The sequence below is a fragment of the Astatotilapia calliptera genome, chromosome 7 (assembly GCF_964374335.1).
Source record: "Astatotilapia calliptera chromosome 7, fAstCal68.1, whole genome shotgun sequence".
NCBI classification, from domain to species: domain Eukaryota; kingdom Metazoa; phylum Chordata; class Actinopteri; order Cichliformes; family Cichlidae; genus Astatotilapia; species Astatotilapia calliptera.
In genome coordinates, this window is record NC_137428.1 from 65,330,105 (window position 1) to 65,347,836 (window position 17,732).

General features: G+C 41.5%; 3 protein-coding genes across 4 annotated transcripts; 1 reads left to right on the forward strand and 2 right to left on the reverse strand.

Moving 5' to 3' along the window:
• Window positions 1-3,025: 3,025 nt before the first annotated feature.
• Window positions 3,026-10,065, reverse strand: fnbp4 (formin binding protein 4). 2 transcript variants are annotated; one of them, XM_026176538.2, is made up of 17 exons: window positions 9,823-10,065; window positions 9,303-9,374; window positions 9,054-9,184; window positions 8,602-8,776; window positions 8,045-8,192; window positions 7,856-7,952; window positions 7,400-7,744; window positions 7,128-7,320; window positions 6,895-7,034; window positions 6,710-6,814; window positions 6,237-6,370; window positions 5,075-5,235; window positions 4,595-4,896; window positions 4,374-4,491; window positions 4,034-4,227; window positions 3,677-3,834; window positions 3,026-3,532 (listed from the first exon to the last, which is right to left on the reverse strand). In XM_026176538.2, the coding sequence occupies exons 1-17, from the start codon at window positions 9,944-9,946 to the stop codon at window positions 3,448-3,450; spliced, it is 2,682 nt and encodes an 893-aa protein (XP_026032323.1). In that variant the 5' UTR covers window positions 9,947-10,065; the 3' UTR covers window positions 3,026-3,447. The 2 variants fall into 2 exon arrangements, with proteins under 2 accessions (XP_026032323.1, XP_026032322.1); XM_026176537.2 differs by having other exon boundaries at window positions 7,850-7,952; window positions 9,823-10,054.
• A 36-nt stretch (window positions 10,066-10,101) lies between these two features.
• On the forward strand, window positions 10,102-12,765 carry LOC113027078 (seipin-like). Its single transcript, XM_026176540.2, has one exon. The coding sequence runs from the start codon at window positions 10,294-10,296 to the stop codon at window positions 11,557-11,559; it is 1,266 nt and encodes a 421-aa protein (XP_026032325.1). The 5' UTR covers window positions 10,102-10,293; the 3' UTR covers window positions 11,560-12,765.
• Window positions 12,766-14,817: 2,052 nt separating this feature from the next.
• lrrc10 (leucine rich repeat containing 10) lies at window positions 14,818-16,237 on the reverse strand. The gene is made up of 2 exons (XM_026176546.2): window positions 16,099-16,237; window positions 14,818-15,909 (listed from the first exon to the last, which is right to left on the reverse strand). The coding sequence occupies exon 2, from the start codon at window positions 15,832-15,834 to the stop codon at window positions 14,965-14,967; it is 870 nt and encodes a 289-aa protein (XP_026032331.1). The 5' UTR covers window positions 15,835-15,909; window positions 16,099-16,237; the 3' UTR covers window positions 14,818-14,964.
• Window positions 16,238-17,732: the final 1,495 nt, after the last annotated feature.

The window sequence follows — 17,732 nt, forward strand, 5'->3', positions numbered from 1 at the left end:
CGTCATAAGTCATAGTCAAAGCTATAAATAAACCCAGCAGCTTCAAGATCATTTTTGCTCTGGCAAGATGGCAAGACGGTCATATTCACTGCTTCAAGCACCTGACTATGTGAGGCACTCAGAGAGCGAAGATGACGAGGAATCCGCTGCATCAGTCTCCTCAGAGAATGACAGCATCACTACCAATGATGAGGATTACCATCCAGTGCCCGATTCCTCTTCTTCAGCAAGTGAGAATGATACAAAGACAGCAGTCGAGGTAGAGCGGCTAATGGAAGAGACGGTAGGAGAAGCGGCAGACGCCGGGGCGCCGGGGGCCGAGTGGATGTCTCGTTCTGGGAATATTGAGTGGTTTCCCACTGCTGAGGAGACCATGCGCTACAATCCAGTACCCACTGGTATCACTCCAGGGCCCACCCTGTATGCAGTTACCCGCATTAGCACCCTGAGATCTGCATTTGACCTGTTTGTGACAGAAGAGATCATTCAGCTGCTGTGCACCTACACAAACCTGCATGGGAGGCGAAAGTGTGAGAATTGGAGGGATGTGGATGATGTGGAGATGAGAGCGTACATTGGGACTTTGATTCTCGCTGGTGTCTACCGCTCAAGGCATGAAGCATCGCGTGGTTTGTGGGCTGACAAGACCGGACGGGCAATATTCCGTGCTACAATGCCCCACTATCGCTACGCCCAGATCAGCGCTAACATCCGCTTTGATGACAAGCTCGCCCGCCCGAGATGTTTCAGGAACGATAAGCTTGCTGCATTTCGCGACCTGTGGGAAAAGTGGGTTGCTCGTCTCCCCCTGCTGTTCAATCCAGGAGTTGACGTCTGTGTCGATGAGCAGATGGTTGGATTCAAAGGTCGATGTGGATTTCGGCAGTATATGCCCAAGAAGCCTGCAAAATATGGCATTAAAATCTGGGTGATCTGTGATGTGGCAACCTCCTATGCTTGGAAGATGGAAATTTACACAGGAAAATCTGGAAGTTCCCGGGAAGTTAATCAGGGAATGAGAGTTGTGCTACAACTGACAGAGGGGCTCAAAGGACACACTGTCACTTGTGACAACTTCTTTACATCGTTCAGCTTGGCAGAGGAGCTGCTCAGAAGAAAAGTAGCTCTGGTTGGCACAATCAGGGGAAACAAACCAGAGCTCCCTCCCCAGCTTGTTCAGCTGAGACAGAGGAAGATTCTTTCATCTCTCTTTGCCTTCACCAAAACAACCATGACAGTCTCCTACATGCCCAAGCAAGGGAAGAATGTGCTTCTTTTGAGCACAAAGCATAGGGAACCAGCAGTCAGTGATGGGGAAAAGAAGAAGCCAGCAGCAATCCTTGATTACAACAAGTGTAAAGGTGGAGTGGATAACCTAGACAAGGTTGTCGGCACCTACAGTTGTCGGAGGAAAACCAGTCGCTGGCCACTGGCTCTGTTCTACAATCTTCTGGACATCTCAGCATACAATGGCTTTGTCCTGTGGAAAGCAGTGAATCCTGAGTGGGAGTCCGCCAAGACCCACAAACGAAGGGTGTTCCTGGAGGAGCTGGGCTACATGCTGGTGACTCCAGAAATTGCAAGACGGCCTTGTGCCCCACGCTCAAAAGCAGCCGCTGCTATTGTTGCTGAGATACAGCAGACAGAATCAGAAACAGAGTCTGACCCAAAGCCCATCAACAAAACGAGGAAAAGGTGCGAACTGTGTATAAACAGAAGAAGAACGGCAACCACTTGCTCCAGCTGTGAAAAGAGTGTCTGCAAAGATCACTCTGCTGTGGTTTGCGTGTCCTGCCTTCCCTGAGTACACGTGTACACACACACACACACACACACACACACAGAAAGAGGATGTATTTTGTACAAACAAGCAATAAAAGGCCGTTTTTGGCATGACTAACAAAGTGGGAGTTTCTTTTATTGGGGTCATTACTCACAGGAATAAAAATGGTTTTCATGACTAGGACTGGTTTTCATTTAAAAAATGAAGTTGGTCTAAGTAGAAAAATGTTTTAATATATAATAATTTTATAGTATTCTGTAAAGGTAAACAAGGGGTGGCCATTTTTGGCCACGGACGGTCTGAGAGGGAGTTTTTTTGTTTTTCTGCCACTGCAGAAAAACAAATGTTGCATAAATGTCATTGATGCTGTTAATTATTGCTATGCATCTAACCATCATGGTTAGCAAATAAATCAGATGGCATGTATTATTTAGAAAAAAACTGGGATTTTATGATTTTCTCAATTTATGAGTTATGATTATGTGCTCTAACTGATATTTAAAGGGTTAAATTTCAGAATTTTAATGAAATTTTGATTTTCATGAACAGCCCTGATGCTAATCTAAAAAATCATGTTAAAAAAACTGGACATTTTTCTTAATATATATGAATTCTATAGCATTTTGTAAATGTAAACAAGGGGTGGCCATTTTTGGCCACGAACAGTTTGAGAGGGAGTTTTTATGTTTTTGCTTTCTCTGCACTAAAAATTACAGACCTAATCTGTAGGTGGCCACGAACAAGCTGAAAGGGTAGTGATTTTGATCAGACTCAGAGGGTTAATCAGTCTGTGGGTATCATCAGCTCTGATCCTGTTCCCCCAGCAGACCACAGTACAAACTGCACTCACCACTGGTGAGTCTCCATCTGCACATACTGAAGGATTTACAGCTTACTTAGGAAAGAGCCTGCTCATCTCCCAATAATTCCCATTTTGCTCTTCCAGTTCAGCCTGTTATCCTTAAGGACACCCAAGTTCTTGTACTTCTAGACTTGGATTCAGATGCAGAGCTCTGTACGTCTCCTCCTGCCCATAACTAACACACAGAACAATGAATGTAGTATCGACTTTGTCATAAAACCCTAAAAAAAAAAAAAAGAAAAAAAAAAAAAAAAGACTGATCCAAATGCACTCTTGTGCCGTTTGTATAGTTGTATGCCCTAGTCATTGTAGTATTGTGATTGAGATGGTGGGAGGGAAAACAAAACAGAACAAAAATGCAAAAGAAAAAAAAAAAAAGATCACTTTAGAAACATTTTAATAATTTTTTACAAAATATACAAGTTCAACGAAGTCCCCCCCACCCTCCCCTCCACAAACATGGCTTATCCCATTATACATTTTATATACAACATTGTAAAAATGCTCAAAATAAAATCCTCCAAAACAAATGGGTGATCATCTACAAGGGGCTATACAAAATAGCCATGAAACACTTGATATACCGATTTACTCGAGACATTTGGCACATTTACAGTGGTGGCTACAAAAACCAGGAGGACATTCATGGCCTGCCATGTAAGGGCTTCTAAATGTCTTCATCACGGACAAGTAAAAGTTCAAGTTTAGAGAAAACCCTAAGCTGGGGAAGGATAACCTAATGACAGTGGTTGGAGTGGTTTTTAAAAACATTGCCTGGACAGTGTATGACCCAGACCTGATGTTACGTGTTCATCTTCCTTTTCTTCAGGCGTTCCCGCCAGTCCTCGGGCAGTGCCTCAAAGTTGGCATTCTTTGAAGCTTTTCCTCTGTAAAAATTGAAAAAAAGTTACATTTATAATCACTGAAATAAGAGTAAAACTGGGCGAGAAAGCAGTAAAAACAAGTAAAGCTCATTTTAAAAAATAAAAAAATGAAAACCTAAAGTAAAAGGAAAGGGCATAACCACATACGTGCTGAGCTGCTGTTGCTTCCACTCTTCAATACTTTTCTTGTTGAGCAGATCTCTATCTTCATCACTGGAACTGCTCTTTTCTTCCTCATCCAACTCCTTCTGTATACTCTGCCACTTCTTCACCAGAGAAGGCATTTTGGTCTTACTTTTCTTGGGCTAGAGAGAGAGAAGTGTGTCAAATGGAAAACGTGAACTGCATGTTTTCCTGAATGTCATTTTAAGTATTGCATCAAAGGGACGGCTTCATGGAAAGGAATTTTTTTTTGAGAACAATTAGTCTAACAAAAGACAAACCATGATGAACACTCCGGAATGAAAGACTTCTTGGTCAGCTGATTTTAACTCCAATACTAACCTTATCCTTTTTGGTTTTCTTGCTCTTGTCTGTGGGCAGAGTTTTTGCCCCAGTAGGTTCAAAGGGTGGCTGAGATGGTGGCAGTGGTGGTTGTGGAGGCAGAACTGGGACAGGTGGAGCTGGAGGTTCACAAGGTACCAAAGGGGCAGTGACGGCCGGCATACCCCAGTAGGCAGTTGCTGACATTAGAGGGGCTGCAGACAAGGAGAAACTTTATTGCTACTTTGTAAACATATTAAATTAACCAATTGTGTACATGTACTGTCCCTTATTCAGGGTAGCTTTGCCTTTTGTTTTCATTATGATGGACGTGTAATGAAACTTTTTTTTTTATTTTTACCTGCACTGGCAGCTGGCTGGGTGTACAGAATGGGACTGCTGCCAATTGTAATGGTTTTATTCATCTGACCAGCTTTACGTTTTTGACCCTTTCCCAGGGGACCCGATGACTCGACAGCCTGTGTAAATGACAACAAATACAATATAAAGCTAAAGCTGATGGCTGTTCTTCTGAAAAAAATGAAAACACTAATGTAATTAGAATCATAACTACTTCCACACCTTCGTGCTAGCAGAGCCTGGCGGCAAAGGAGGCTTCCCACTGCCATCTTCCTCAGTTCCAGGGGCTGGAGGCTCTTCATCATTGTCATCATCCATCTCCATCTCCACCTCCATGATCTCTCCATCACTGTCAGGAGGGGGAGGTGGGGGAGGTGGTGAGCCTGGGGGGAGTGGTGGAGGTGGGGGGTAGTTGGATGGTGGAGGAGGGCTGTCAGGAAGTGGAGGTTGGGATGGGGACCAGAAGGATGATGGATTGGGCTGAGGAGGTAGCGGTGGCGGGGCAGTAGGAGGACATGTAGATCCTTTGTTTAAAAATAAAACAATAAAAAAAAAAAAAAAAAAAAAAAAGGGAGATTAACATTATTATGCAATTACAGCAAAGAAATATGTATTGAACAGACTTTATTGCAGTTATTTTCCTTTCCACTCCCCAGTAATTTTCTCCTAGTCTAAGATCAGCAGCAGTAATAACAGATTTACCTGTGACACCTGATGCACTTGTTTTGGTATCCACCTGGCTTGAAGTCTGTGTCTGAGTACCCTCGCCATCTTTCAGGTCCTCCTCCTTGTCATCCTCTGTTGGAAAATCCCACTGGGAGGCACCGGTCCGGTCCTTCACATAGAAATACCGCCTGTGCTCTCTAGAGAGTGGGACAACAGAGATAGAAGGCACAAGTCTCAACCACTGGTCTACATACTTGCTGTGTAGCTTGATACCCTGGGACAGAAGGGCAAGGGAGTGGACAGTATGGCCACAATTAAGGACTAGGAATGTTGGTATGGACAGTGCTTTTAACTGTCCTGAACAAAGGCCGAATTAAGAGTGTGGTTATGGTTGTGGATAGGGAACCCACCTTGCTCTCAGGAATAAATAAACAAACAAATCATCTCTAGGTCCTGAAAGCAGCATTCAGCAGCTCACACCATGGTTGTCACATTTCTTTTGTTTTAGACAACCATTCCCTCCCAGACACAGGAAGACGCCGGGGAGGAAGTACCATTATTATTATCAGCAGCAGCAGCAGCAACAACAACCATAGGGCATAAAATAAGAAGCACAAATTCAACTCATTTTATGTCAGAAAGAAGTAAATGGAAAAACAGGAAAACATATGAAATAGAGTTGGTCTGACCTGCTGGATTCCCGTCATTGCTCCATCTTCACCTTTTATTTGATGCGTGACACTCGTCGCTTCCAGGGCATCACTCTTTCAGCATTGCATTCAGGGGGTTGTAGTCCTGTAAAGTGCAAAGCTGTCCCACGCAACCAAACCTTCCTACCATACACCCCCTCCCAGTTTTTCCACTGACTGGACCCATAATCAGTTTACAAATGCCCTTTTACAACAAAAGGCTTAAGAGTCTGTTAAGGGACTAAGAGTCCTCTCTGTGGCAGGTGTATTTAACACGAAGCAGGCAGGCCCAGAGTGGATGCTCCCTTATCAGTGTACGCAAAGGACTGCATCACAAAAACCTGAAGAGTCTGTTTCTGGTAAGTATTTTGATCCACTCGGACTGGTTAAGCTTCTCCCCAAGTCATGTTACAAAGTCTGCAACCTCAGCACTGAGGGATGTGTAGTCACACGGTAAGATTTTTGGGGGGCTGGGGAGTTTAGAGATGTGAAAGGTAAGGAGCGCGTACCTGTCCCAGTGGCAGGACCAGCCTTTAGGGGTGGCGTTAAGTTCGTAATATTTTATGTGTTCGGCAGCTTCCTGCAGCCGGCGGCGAAGATAGACTCCATTCAGAGCGCCCTCCCTCCAATCAGCAACCCGTGTCTGGGGGAAAAATGAAATAAAGAACAAAAGAAGAAAGACAAGAGGGACAGAGACAAAAATTAGACAAAAGCCCATAAAATATAACTAAAGGGCTCAAGAGACAGATACAGACAGAAGAGCTGCAGGATAGATGAGTAATATGGAAGAGTAATTACAGTAAGTTTCCAGAATGACACCTTATGATGAATTATTATGAAGATTTTAAATATTAAATACTACCGCGTGCCTGTGCAAAATCATGTGAAACAAAATTAAATGTTAAATATTTTAAAAGTCGCATTAGAAAAGCAGCAAATGGAAGTTAGGATGACATTGCTTAGAAAATGAATATCCACGCACCTCAGTTTGTAGCAGAAGCAGCTGAAAGTTTGAGATCCCTTTCTTATTTATCCCAAGAAACTCCATCTTGCTGATTAAGGTGTTTGCCAGTTCACCGATCTGAAACTACATTTTTTACCATTAAAATACTTCTCAAAAGAGAGTGCACAATTACTGTTTGTTAGTAATAGTAGTAGTGTTGTTACCTTGAGCTCAGGAGTTTCCTCTTTGAGCTCAGATGTCTCCCCCTCCTCCTTCACGGAAGGTTTTGAACCCATTTTGTCCTCAGAATTTTCCACTTCATTGTCTTCTCCTTCCTCAACACTTTCTAAGACTTTAGGAAGTGCTACAAGAAACAAGAGAGGCATAAAATTATGTAGATAGAAATTTTTTTATGTTATTCCACCCACTTCTCTCATGTGTTAATGTTTAAACTAACCGGTCTCTGTGTTATCCGGTATATCTGAGCTTCTACTGTTAGAGTCGGGGCTGGCAGCACTGAGGAAAGAAGTCTTCCACCGGTTCTTCTTCAGCAGAACACCACGAGGACCGGAGGCTTCTTGGCTATTCTCAGAACAAGGACTGGAGCCCCCAGCACTGACATCACCCTCCTCCAGTGCTCGTAGCTCAGCCTAAGAGTCAGGTGTTTGATTATTCTGTGTGCCAAAAGAAAGTTTCAAAGATATTCCTTTTGCTGCATTAAATACACACCTTTTTCCTTTCCAGAGCCAGTTCTAACTCCATGGTGTCCTCTTCTGCCTCTTCATCACCTTCAGAGTTGTCTCCAGATTGCTTCTTGGTGCATCCATCTTTCTGGACAATGGGAGCTGAGTCTGAGTCCCTCAGAGGGGTAGAAGGAGATCCTGTAAGACGAACGCCATCTCCGTCAGAATCCAAGCTATTCTCACTCTCATCCAGGCCTTTAAGCAGTCTTTTCCTCCATTTCTCTTCTGCTTCCTTCACTTCAGAGGGGATCAGAGGAGCGAGGAGTGCTGCAGCAACTCCCTGGCGCTCTTCCTCTTCACTTGTGAGGCCTACAACGCTTTCAATTACCTCCTTTAAAGAAAAACACAGTGCAAGTCATATTTAGTATCAAAGTGAGAGTATTTAAACAAAACAGAAACTAGCTGAATAGTTGAATTGGGGACAGATGGAACATGCCTTTACTTTTGTCTCTTTTGCTGATGATGTTGTGGCAGCAGATACAGCATTTTCTTCTGTGCAATAACCTGCATGAGCTGTGCCATTTCCATTGACACTCGAGCTATAAATAAAAGCAGAATACCCACAATTATCAGGTGTCAGAAATAAACATAATTTTCAAACACTTTGTTTAATACTCTTAATGTCTCCTACCTGTTGGTATAATGTCCCAGGCTTTGCACCTGATCAGCTAGATAGTGTGGCAGCTCCCAGGACACTTCATTGGTCAGTGTGTTCCAGTAATAATAGCAACCAGAGTTCTCGTCCCACACCTCCTGCCAGTCTCCCATCTCTACACCCACTGAAATACAAGCAAATACATGGGACTTTAAAAACCACCAAAACATAATCTCAAAAATTAACAAACAAACAAAATAAGACAAAAAAAAAAAACCCTCCAGTGTTCTCAGTTAGAGCAAAGAAGATATTAACAAAAAAATAAATAAATTGGCTGCGTTTAATGGTTAGTAGACATCAATATCAAACCGTCCCTTTTGAAAGTAACCACTGCGTGATTGATCTCTTTATATAATCAATGTAGCACATTGTTAAATACTTTATGTAATCAAGACTATAACATTAGAAAAATACAGTTTTCTTTTCATATGAATATAAATACATTAATATACAAATTATTTTTGGTGAAGAAATATAAATCAGTTCACTAAGGACATGCACACTTGATATTTTAATGCAGCAGAGATAATTACCGCCGGCTAGTGAGTACTGTGTATTGTACTCAAAGTCTGTGCCTTGCTGATTCTGTCCTTCACCAGCAGCTGGCTGCTGAGTATTAACCTCAGGTTTGGGTGGAGTAGCACTTGGAACTGACTGATGAGTTGGTGCATCATCTGAACTTGGCTGAGTTGTGATTGCATCAATTTCCTGCAACCAGAAAACACAGACGGCAAGTTTTTAGTTGCGTGAATAAACCACACGGGTCAAAGCACTAGGCTTTACATAGAGTATATGATTTAATAATGAATAAGGAGCTCAGAGAGTATAAAATCTGCATAAGTTATTTGAAAAATCAGGAAAAACAAACAATTTTATAAAGTTATGAAGTAGAAGTTGACTTTAACCTACTTGTCATTAATCTACACCTTTATTAGCTCAACATAAATAATAAGAGACTGGCTTACAGTATCCTCATCATACTTACAGCCATGAAATTGGCCAGTGTGCTGTCGATGTCACCTGACTGATTGTGTTGAGAATTTGCGGCTGACCGATGAGAATCTCCCGCATCCTCTTCATCGCTATCCTCATAGGCTCCGAGCAAAGACAACCCCTCTACAAGGGAAAGCAAAATAGCTTTGTTCAGCGAAATGAAATAAAGTCTTGAATCTGCTGCTTGAGAATGACTGCAGCAACACACACGAAAAGAGAGAGGGAGAGAAAAACACTTCACCTGTAGCTTTTACTGCTGGAGCCTTGATGTTTGTGCGTCTCACGAATCTATGCCCATCCCCATCCTGTTCATCTGGGGAAAAAAACCAAAGTTTTGTAGTAAAGTATTGTCGCTTTTAACATTACAGGTATTCATAGACTAAATAAAAAGCATCGCGGTCTAAGGGTATCGATCCCACAGATCATTCCCCCATTTCTTTTTGGCTAGCTGATCCTATCCTATCTTCTAACATATTTTGTAAGATAAAGTGATGATGTTCCCCGAACTGTTAGCTTAGCGCACTAGCCTATAGCTTCTGGTAGAAGCTAAAATTAGAAAAATAATTCATAATAACTACAGCTCTCAGCTGCAGTTTCTCAGCGACGGTGTATATTTGCAGCATATGTTAAGTAACTGGACAGCTAAATATAAAAATAACAGTATTATTGTAATTAATGATAATCAGATGAGCCCGTTGTTCGCACCTCAGGTATTTAGCACTAGGCTAGCCTGCCGCTAACATGCTACTGAGATAAAATACCATCAGATCCCGAGGGCGCTTCTTCTCTCTCTCCAACATTCACGCCGCGGTTCCCGGGTGGGGAAAGCTGCAATATAGTTCTCCGACCGACGGCTCCTCCAGGGAGGCGACTTTTCTTCCCCATCTCTGTTTATGTGTTTGTAGGCCTGCTTCCTTCGCTGGCGACGTTAATTACTGCTTTTTTTCTACGTCGCTGCTTCGAGCTGGCACAAAAGCTTTTCACTTCCGGTTCACGGTGTAGTGTTTTGAGCATAGTCTCCGGAAATTCACTGTGTAACCCGGTAGGCTAATTTGCTATCTTAAATTCACAGTCTGAGTGAAACCAACACAGTCCAGACTTTAGAAAAACAGGATATTTGTTTTTGCCGAGTAGTTTATTTCGCCCGTGACGGTAGCTGCAACTATCACGGTTAGCGTGTAGCCGGTTAACCAGACTTGAAATGGAGGGTGAAGATAAGCGATTACACGGTTATGGAGGAGACCCACCCACTGATGCATCAAGGTAGGGACCTTCCGCTGAGGCAGCGGTCCACGGGAATCCAAGGAGCAACGACTGTCCAGAACGGGACCAGAAGAAGGTCGGTGAGTTCCGGTTCGGAAACATTAGGAGGTGCCATGGGACCACTTCTGCACTGGCTGCACGATGTGGCAGCTGTCACGCTCCTCAAAGCCCGACGGACACTGCTTCAGGCAGCCATCCTTTTTTGTGTCCTAGTGCTGCTGCTCTGGGTGTCCATCTTTCTCTATGGGAGCTTTTATTACTCTTATATGCCTACCGTGAGCTTCTCCACCCCAGTGCACTTCTTCTACACTGCTGACTGTGATACCTCGGAGACGAGACTTTGCTCCTTCCCCACAGCCAACATCTCTTTCATGAAGAATGGCAGAGATCAGGTGATGGCCAATGGTCAGCCTTACCGAATATCTTTGGAGTTGGAAATGCCTGAATCGCCAGTGAATGAAGAGCTGGGTATGTTCATGGTAAAGATGTCTTGTTATACCAAGGGTGGAACGACTGTCTCATCAGTTGGAAGATCTACAATGCTGCATTACCGCTCTAAGCTTCTGCAGACTATGAGTACCTTAGTGTTCGCTCCTCTTCTCGTCACTGGCATGGCGGAGCAGAAGCAGCTCATAGAGGTGGAGCTGTTCTCAGACTTCAAGACCAACGCTTATCAACCCACTATTGGTGCAGTCATTGAGATCCACTCAAAACAGGTTCAGATCTACTCATCTCAGCTCCGTATCCACGCTTACTTCACTGGTATTCGATATGTTCTGTATAACTTCCCCCTGACATCTGCAGTGATTGGCGTAGCGACCAACTTTGCCTTCCTCAGTGTCATTGTGCTGTTCAGCTACCTGCAGTTTATATGGGGTGGACTCTGGCCTCCAGATCAAGTGAGAGTCAGGGTTATGATGGGAGACGACACCCGCATCCAGCAGAGGAGAGAAGAGGTCCGAAAGCGCATGGAGAGGGAAAACTCTCAGAAGGAACTTAATTCTTCTAAAGTGACTGGATCTGTGAGTGAGTCATCTGATTTTCAGGAGACTGGCACAGGCACTGAGCTGTCAAAGAATGCCTCTGTAATCCCAGATTCCTTGGGGCCTGATGTTCCAGATAGCAAGGAAGAGGAGTCTCATGAGTCTGATGGGCCAGAGGTGGAAGAGAATTCTCCACCTCAGCTGGGTGAAACAGTACTACGGCAGAGACCTGGACCCTGGATGAGCCTTTGAACCCTGTCACCTCACACAGTTACAGTACCTGTAGGATATGCTTATATATTCCATTATCACTCTTTAGCAGTTTGAATGTGATTTGGCAGATCGTGATAGATTGAAGCATACCTACTGTTCCAATTTGATCAAATTCACATGCATGACTGTAATCAGTACTAGCCACATTGTTTTAGCTGGAACACTTCTCATTTTGACAAGAGGGTTTTTTTTGTAACTTTTAGTGCTGCTTATTTCTTTCTTCTGGTCTTACAATTCTTGTCTTTGTTACATTTGAGTTTATTCTTTCCCACATCAAGAGGTGCTACATTCCAGATCTGGCTTGTCTAACAGTATTCTCTATCGTCACATAATGCCAACAGCTTAACACACCCTTTTAAGTCAGTTCAATCTCCTCATGTGTTACCCTTACTTCTCAGTTCAAACATCATTAAATATGATGCCACTTTTGAAAGTAAATGCTTTGCAATTGAAACAAAACTGCAAAAGACTGATGCATTTTCTCAAAGGGTCATTGAGAGACCAATTAGATTTGGAAATTTTGGTGTAAAAAGACAGCTATGGTAAAAGGTGCAAAGAGCCCAGCCTGAGGGATCTAAAAAAAATTATGTTTTGTTTGTTTGTTTGTTTGTTTTAATATTATAAATACATGTTCTTTTTCAGTGTACCACATGACTTACCTAGTGTGGCATATTTAGTTAAAGCTTGACTCTTTTATACAGTTGTGGTTCATTCTATGAGGTCTTTATTATTAAGTGCAGTTTGCGTTCTGCTGTTTGTTAAAAAATATTATTTATTCAGTTTTCATCACAACCAAGCACCAGAACATTTTAGATGGGTCTTTTAAGTAATATAAGTTTATTGATACATGTGAAACTTTCTTTATTTATCATTAATGACTATGGAGAATAAGAGGAATAGTAAAGTTACTGTAGAATTGAAGCTGATGTTAGTATGTGGCTCAGCCTCCATGTGTTTAACCTGCACTTCAGGGGTGCTTTGGATCCAAGTAAGTTTAAGTAAAGGAAGTGGGCAAGTTGTGTTTTCGTTGGACTTTGAACCAAAGATATTTATGTATGTAATATAATGCACTCATAATCTCTCATCTTGTATCCTGAGAAAATACGAGTAGATGTTATGTGTTAAACAAATTAAACACAGTTAACTTCTTTATTGTCACCATAATAAAGCAACTCTAGCTACCAACTGAATTTTTAATTCCTATAGAGAAATCTGATGACTGTCTTGCAGTCTTACAGTAAATTACTTAATAACAAATTTACATTACATTACATATACATTTGAGAAATGTAAAATCATCGACAAGATAAGTTAACTTGTATCTCCAGTAAACATGTCCTGAATACTGGGTTTTTAACATTTTAAACAAAAATATGTTTACTTCTTTTTGTTCCAATCTCTTGTACAGATAATTTACTGGAAATTCTAAGCAACTTCTGATGGCTAGTTCCAGCAGGGTACACAAAGCCCAAACTCGTTTCTTCAAACTGACAGTGAATTACACACTTATCAGATCTCAATCCCATAGCACCTTTGACATGTGGCGCTACAGGAGATTTTTATCATGTGATGCTATCATTTCAGCATAGACCAAAAGCTCAGAGGAATGTTTCCAGCATCTTGTTGAATCTATGCGAATTAACACAGTTTTTTAAGGGAAAAGCAGATTGAACCTGGTGCTAGCACAGTGTACCCAATAAAGTGGTCAGTGAGTGTGTGTGTGCAGAGAGAGCAGCAATGCAAACTCAAATGGTTTGTAATAAGTTGTGATCTGCAGATACTTAAAGGGTTAACATTGATGCTGTTGGCTTGTATTAAGCATGAAATCTATATATAGGTATGTGTCACACTTAAGCATAGATTAAATAACATTACAGCTATTGGTTTGAAAAAAATCCTGCAACTTCACATGACGTCTGATTTTGTTATAAAGGTAAAAACGTACCAAAACTCTGGTGAATGCTTTTGAATGACTAAACATAAAGATGTTTATACATTCACAAACCAAATTTAACTATACTGATTTAAAAAACAAAATAGGTGTTGTGTTTAATATAAGATTAAATAAGTTTATTCCATTGTTACATTAAAACATAATGTTAAGCACATAAAACATAACAAAATCAGATTGATATATATGTAGTTTATAATAGGACCATACAAATGTAAAAGATTACCTGAAATCATAATAAATACTATAACGTAATATAAGTATACATTTAGGTAAAATATTATGCATTCATATATTTAAAAAATCAAATACATATTTATAGAATAATATAAAGATCTATGAAAGGTGGAAGCACAGAAACCAGTCGTAAATAATCACATTTCCAGAAGAAAAAACAATTTCAAGCCCTTTCAATCTTTTTTTTTTTTTATGCATTTTGTTTAGAAAGTTTCCAAATGCCCAGATCATATATCATGGAATTACTTTTAAGCTTGTTTACAGAACATTTTCCTGGTACACAGGGGAATTGCAAAATTGCATGTATGATCTGTTTCAAACCAGAACCTTACAGCAACGACATTATGGCCCATTAGCAGTCTTTATTCAAAGCCACAGCTCCAATCTAGTCGATGAATTATGCATTGGTCTGGATACAGAGTGCACTAATTGACTTAAACCATCCATCTCTGGTATTAAAATCCTCAGCAGGTGCAGATACTATCTTGCACTGCTGGAACAAAATGTTTTCTAATGCTTTGCATTGTAAAATCAGAAGTCACAAACTGTGAATTATACTGACTATAAAAGTATAAAAGTAGAAACTAATTCTCAGATCACTGGACAGCAACAGCTGCATGGCTGATTTACTAGAATAATGTTAATGCCTGTTTTGACACATTGCCTTGCAAACATACTATGTGAACTTGGCAATACACAAACAATATAATACATGCAACATTCCAGAGGGAAAAGATCAATTAAAAAGTATTGAAATGAATAATTTCAAGGCATGCAGTCTTTTTATTTTGTTTTTTTAAATGTTGCTTTTATGTCGTGATTCAAATATCCCATTTTACAGACTATGCATTTTGGATTTCATTACTTTATGGCCTTTATAAGGACAGTTCAATCCAAAATAAAGTCATAATCCTAAGATATGTAAATGCAAACATAACTAGTATATCTAAAACTGGCCAACTCTCACCAAACAATCTGATAGACAAGTAGCACAGCAGGCCAGTTGAGGGTGTGTGTGTGTAGATTTGATTTCAGAGGTGAGCTTTCCCTTTTAAATGATTGGCTTTACCATATATGGACCAAATACCATCACCCTGACGGTATTTGTCATGCCACTCTGCTTTAAGTGCTCCAGGACGCCACTCGAGCCTGGCCAGTCAATCCCAGCTCCCCACAGCTGAAGGTCACTTTGGTCCTTAACCTTGAATGTTCTGTTGCTCTTCAGGATGGACTTCGACAACCTCAGCTGTAGTCTCACTTGCTGCTTTTGAAGCATCATCTTCCTGCTCGTCATCTGAGCTATCAGCCCATCGCCCAACCCTTCTGACTCCCTCAGCCACTGCTGGGGCATTAACACAGGGGTTGTGGTCATAGATCACAAGTTTTAACCCCTGCATGTGAGAAAGGCTAGGAAAATGACGTATTCTGTTCCGATCTACATCAACAACAGCCAGAGAGTGCATTTCAAGTAACACTGGTGGGAAATCTGGCAGTTGGTTCCCAGCAAGCCAAATACTTCGCAGCTCGTGCAGCCGTCCAAATTCTTTGGGTAAACTCCGTATCTGGTTATATCCGAGGTGCAGGGTCTTTAGATTTGAGAGCTCACAAACAACCTTAGGGAAAACAGTGAAGCAATTAGTCTCCAGCCACAGAGTGCTAAGTTCCCTAAGCTCTCTCAGCTCTACGGGGAGGTGATAAAGCCTGTTATTACCCAAGTAAAGAATACTAAGCTGGGGCAACCTGCATATGGCTAGTGGGAGCTCCTCAAAGCAGTTAAAATCGAGGGCCAGAAGCTGCAGCTTTCTCAGGCTCTGCACTTCAGCCGGTAAGCTGCTGAGGTTGTTGTCACTCAGGTAAAGCTTCACCAACTCATTGAAGAGACAGGCAGCAACAGGCAGCTTTCGCAGCTGTCGGCTACTCAGGTCCAGGGTCCGATCTAGTGGCATCTCCTTCAGGTCCCCAACTAAGAAGCGCTGGCAGCGTTCAGAAGGAATGAAGGCGAGAATACTTCTCATGGCATTGCCCATTTTTCTTACTGTTTCTGCCACAAGACTGTTACTCGACATCCATCTCCTTTATCTTCAAGTGAATTTCATGGTGTTCCATTAACACTCCTCCACTTCCCCTCTGCGTTTATTCATCTTGATAATCAAGAAAAAAGAAACAGTGAAATCATACAACAGCTTAGGAAGGAGGATGACACATCAGTTATATTATGAAGTGCATCCTTTAATGTAATAAAGGGGGTATTGTGTCAAGGTAATATATAATAAAATTAAACAGAAAAACATTGTAAGTGTTAAGATGTTCATACAAAAAATTCAAAATACCTTCTTTCTAATGTCTTGCTGATGATATCCAGTATGACTCCCAGTATCTCCTACAGTAAGCCATTTGTTTATCCAACTTAATGAGCTGAAAACTTATTGTATTCCCTGGGCAGATATTTCCCAGTGCAGTCCTCTCACTATCTCTCTGTGGCTCCAAGCTCTGCCAGACTCTCATGGCTATAGCAACCACTAGCTCTCTCCTCCCCATTTGTGCCTAATGACTTTCCCCTCTTCTTCTCTGAGATGACAGAGGTGGGAGAGAGAGAAACAGGGAGGGGCAGGGTGACATGGATAAGCAGAATAAGTGCTTTGTGATGAAAGAGCAACAAAGGTCATTTGCATTCTGCTGTAATCATCCCAGAGGCAGTCTTGGGTGGAAGCCACTGGGCTCAACAGGTGAAATGTTCTTAGCAATTTGCCAGTGTTTGCAGGGATATCAGATTACTTTGATTAGAGTATACTATGTTTTCAGTTATGGAAAATCTCTGTAGATCTGTGTTTTGCCAATGCCACATTGTATAGTCTTGGAAATGGGTTCATTTAGAATGAACACATAGCAAGTCAAATCCTCCAAATCCAAACAATCTTCATGCAAGCTTATACTCAAAGATGAATATCCTGTAAGTAAGCTGGATATCTTACAAGAGGTGTGAAGTGTCCATGCTATCTGACATATCTTCATTGGGGCTATTTTCCAACTAGATAAAATTAGGAAGGGATTTCATTGTCCTTATCTGAGGGGGCAATAGTTGACCCTCATCTGCTTTCACTCACTGACACACTGTTTTTATCACTTTCCCGCAGCCACTTACTGCCAGAGCACAATAGTGTGACTGTCATAAAAGATCCTGTTCATATTAAAAATCTGGATATCTCACAGGAAGGGAAGCACAGATATAATATATGGTTCCAGGGTGAAGTAACTGGAATGGAAACATCATTAATTTTATACCTGCCTTTTCTACTGTAAAACCCATTTATTTCCCCCCCTTACACTAGGCTTACTTGTTGTTCCCAAAGCTTTCAGCTATGTCCAGTTCTTTTCCTCAGCAGATAAATAATGATGATTGATGGTTTGCCAAACACTTTAAGTGTTTGGCAAACTAACTGATAAAGGATCATTATAACAGCCTTAAGACGCCATCTGCTGAGGAAGTCCATACAATGTGGTTTTAAGTTTCCGGGCCATATTAAATTCATGTGAAGCTGCTGTTTTCCAACCTCACTGAGTAATTCATGCCACTGTGAACAGTGTTAGCTCCTGCAGGTCCACTTTAAAATACCTCTGACTACCAGGCTTTTCTCAACTACTCATTTTATGTAAGATATGAACAGATATAGCCCCCAGTTTGTTGTGTGCTAATTTGATTAAATGTAGAGTAAAAACAAACAAACAAAAAACGTTAAGTAAAAAACAACCAAAAACCCAGTTGTGACATAAGGCCCTTGTCAACATGCAAAGTTCATGTTTTTGCACAGAAACCTGTGAGATTTGGGATACTCTATGAGATATGTGTCAAATGTGGTTGGTAACCAAACTTTTATTGCTGACAATCACATCCTCTGCAGTATGTAAATCCACACATTTATTTTACTGGAGTGAGACACCTGATGTTCACACGAGGGAGACAAAA

What these genes read in the sequence shown, in the direction of transcription:
- fnbp4 (XM_026176537.2), bottom strand. Translation starts at nt 9,946, where the DNA reads ATGGGGAAGAAAAGTCGCCTCCCTGGAGGAGCCGTCGGTCGGAGAACT. An exon ending in TGGCTCTGGAAAGGAAAAAG is followed by an intron (nt 7,321 to 7,399) that starts GTGTGTATTTAA and finishes CCTGACTCTTAG; the next exon opens with GCTGAGCTACGAGCACTGGA. An exon ending in CAGGCTCTGCTAGCACGAAG is followed by an intron (nt 4,492 to 4,594) that starts GTGTGGAAGTAG and finishes TCATTTACACAG; the next exon opens with GCTGTCGAGTCATCGGGTCC.
- LOC113027078 (XM_026176540.2), top strand. Translation starts at nt 10,294, where the DNA reads ATGGAGGAGACCCACCCACTGATGCATCAAGGTAGGGACCTTCCGCTG.
- lrrc10 (XM_026176546.2), bottom strand. Translation starts at nt 15,834, where the DNA reads ATGTCGAGTAACAGTCTTGTGGCAGAAACAGTAAGAAAAATGGGCAAT.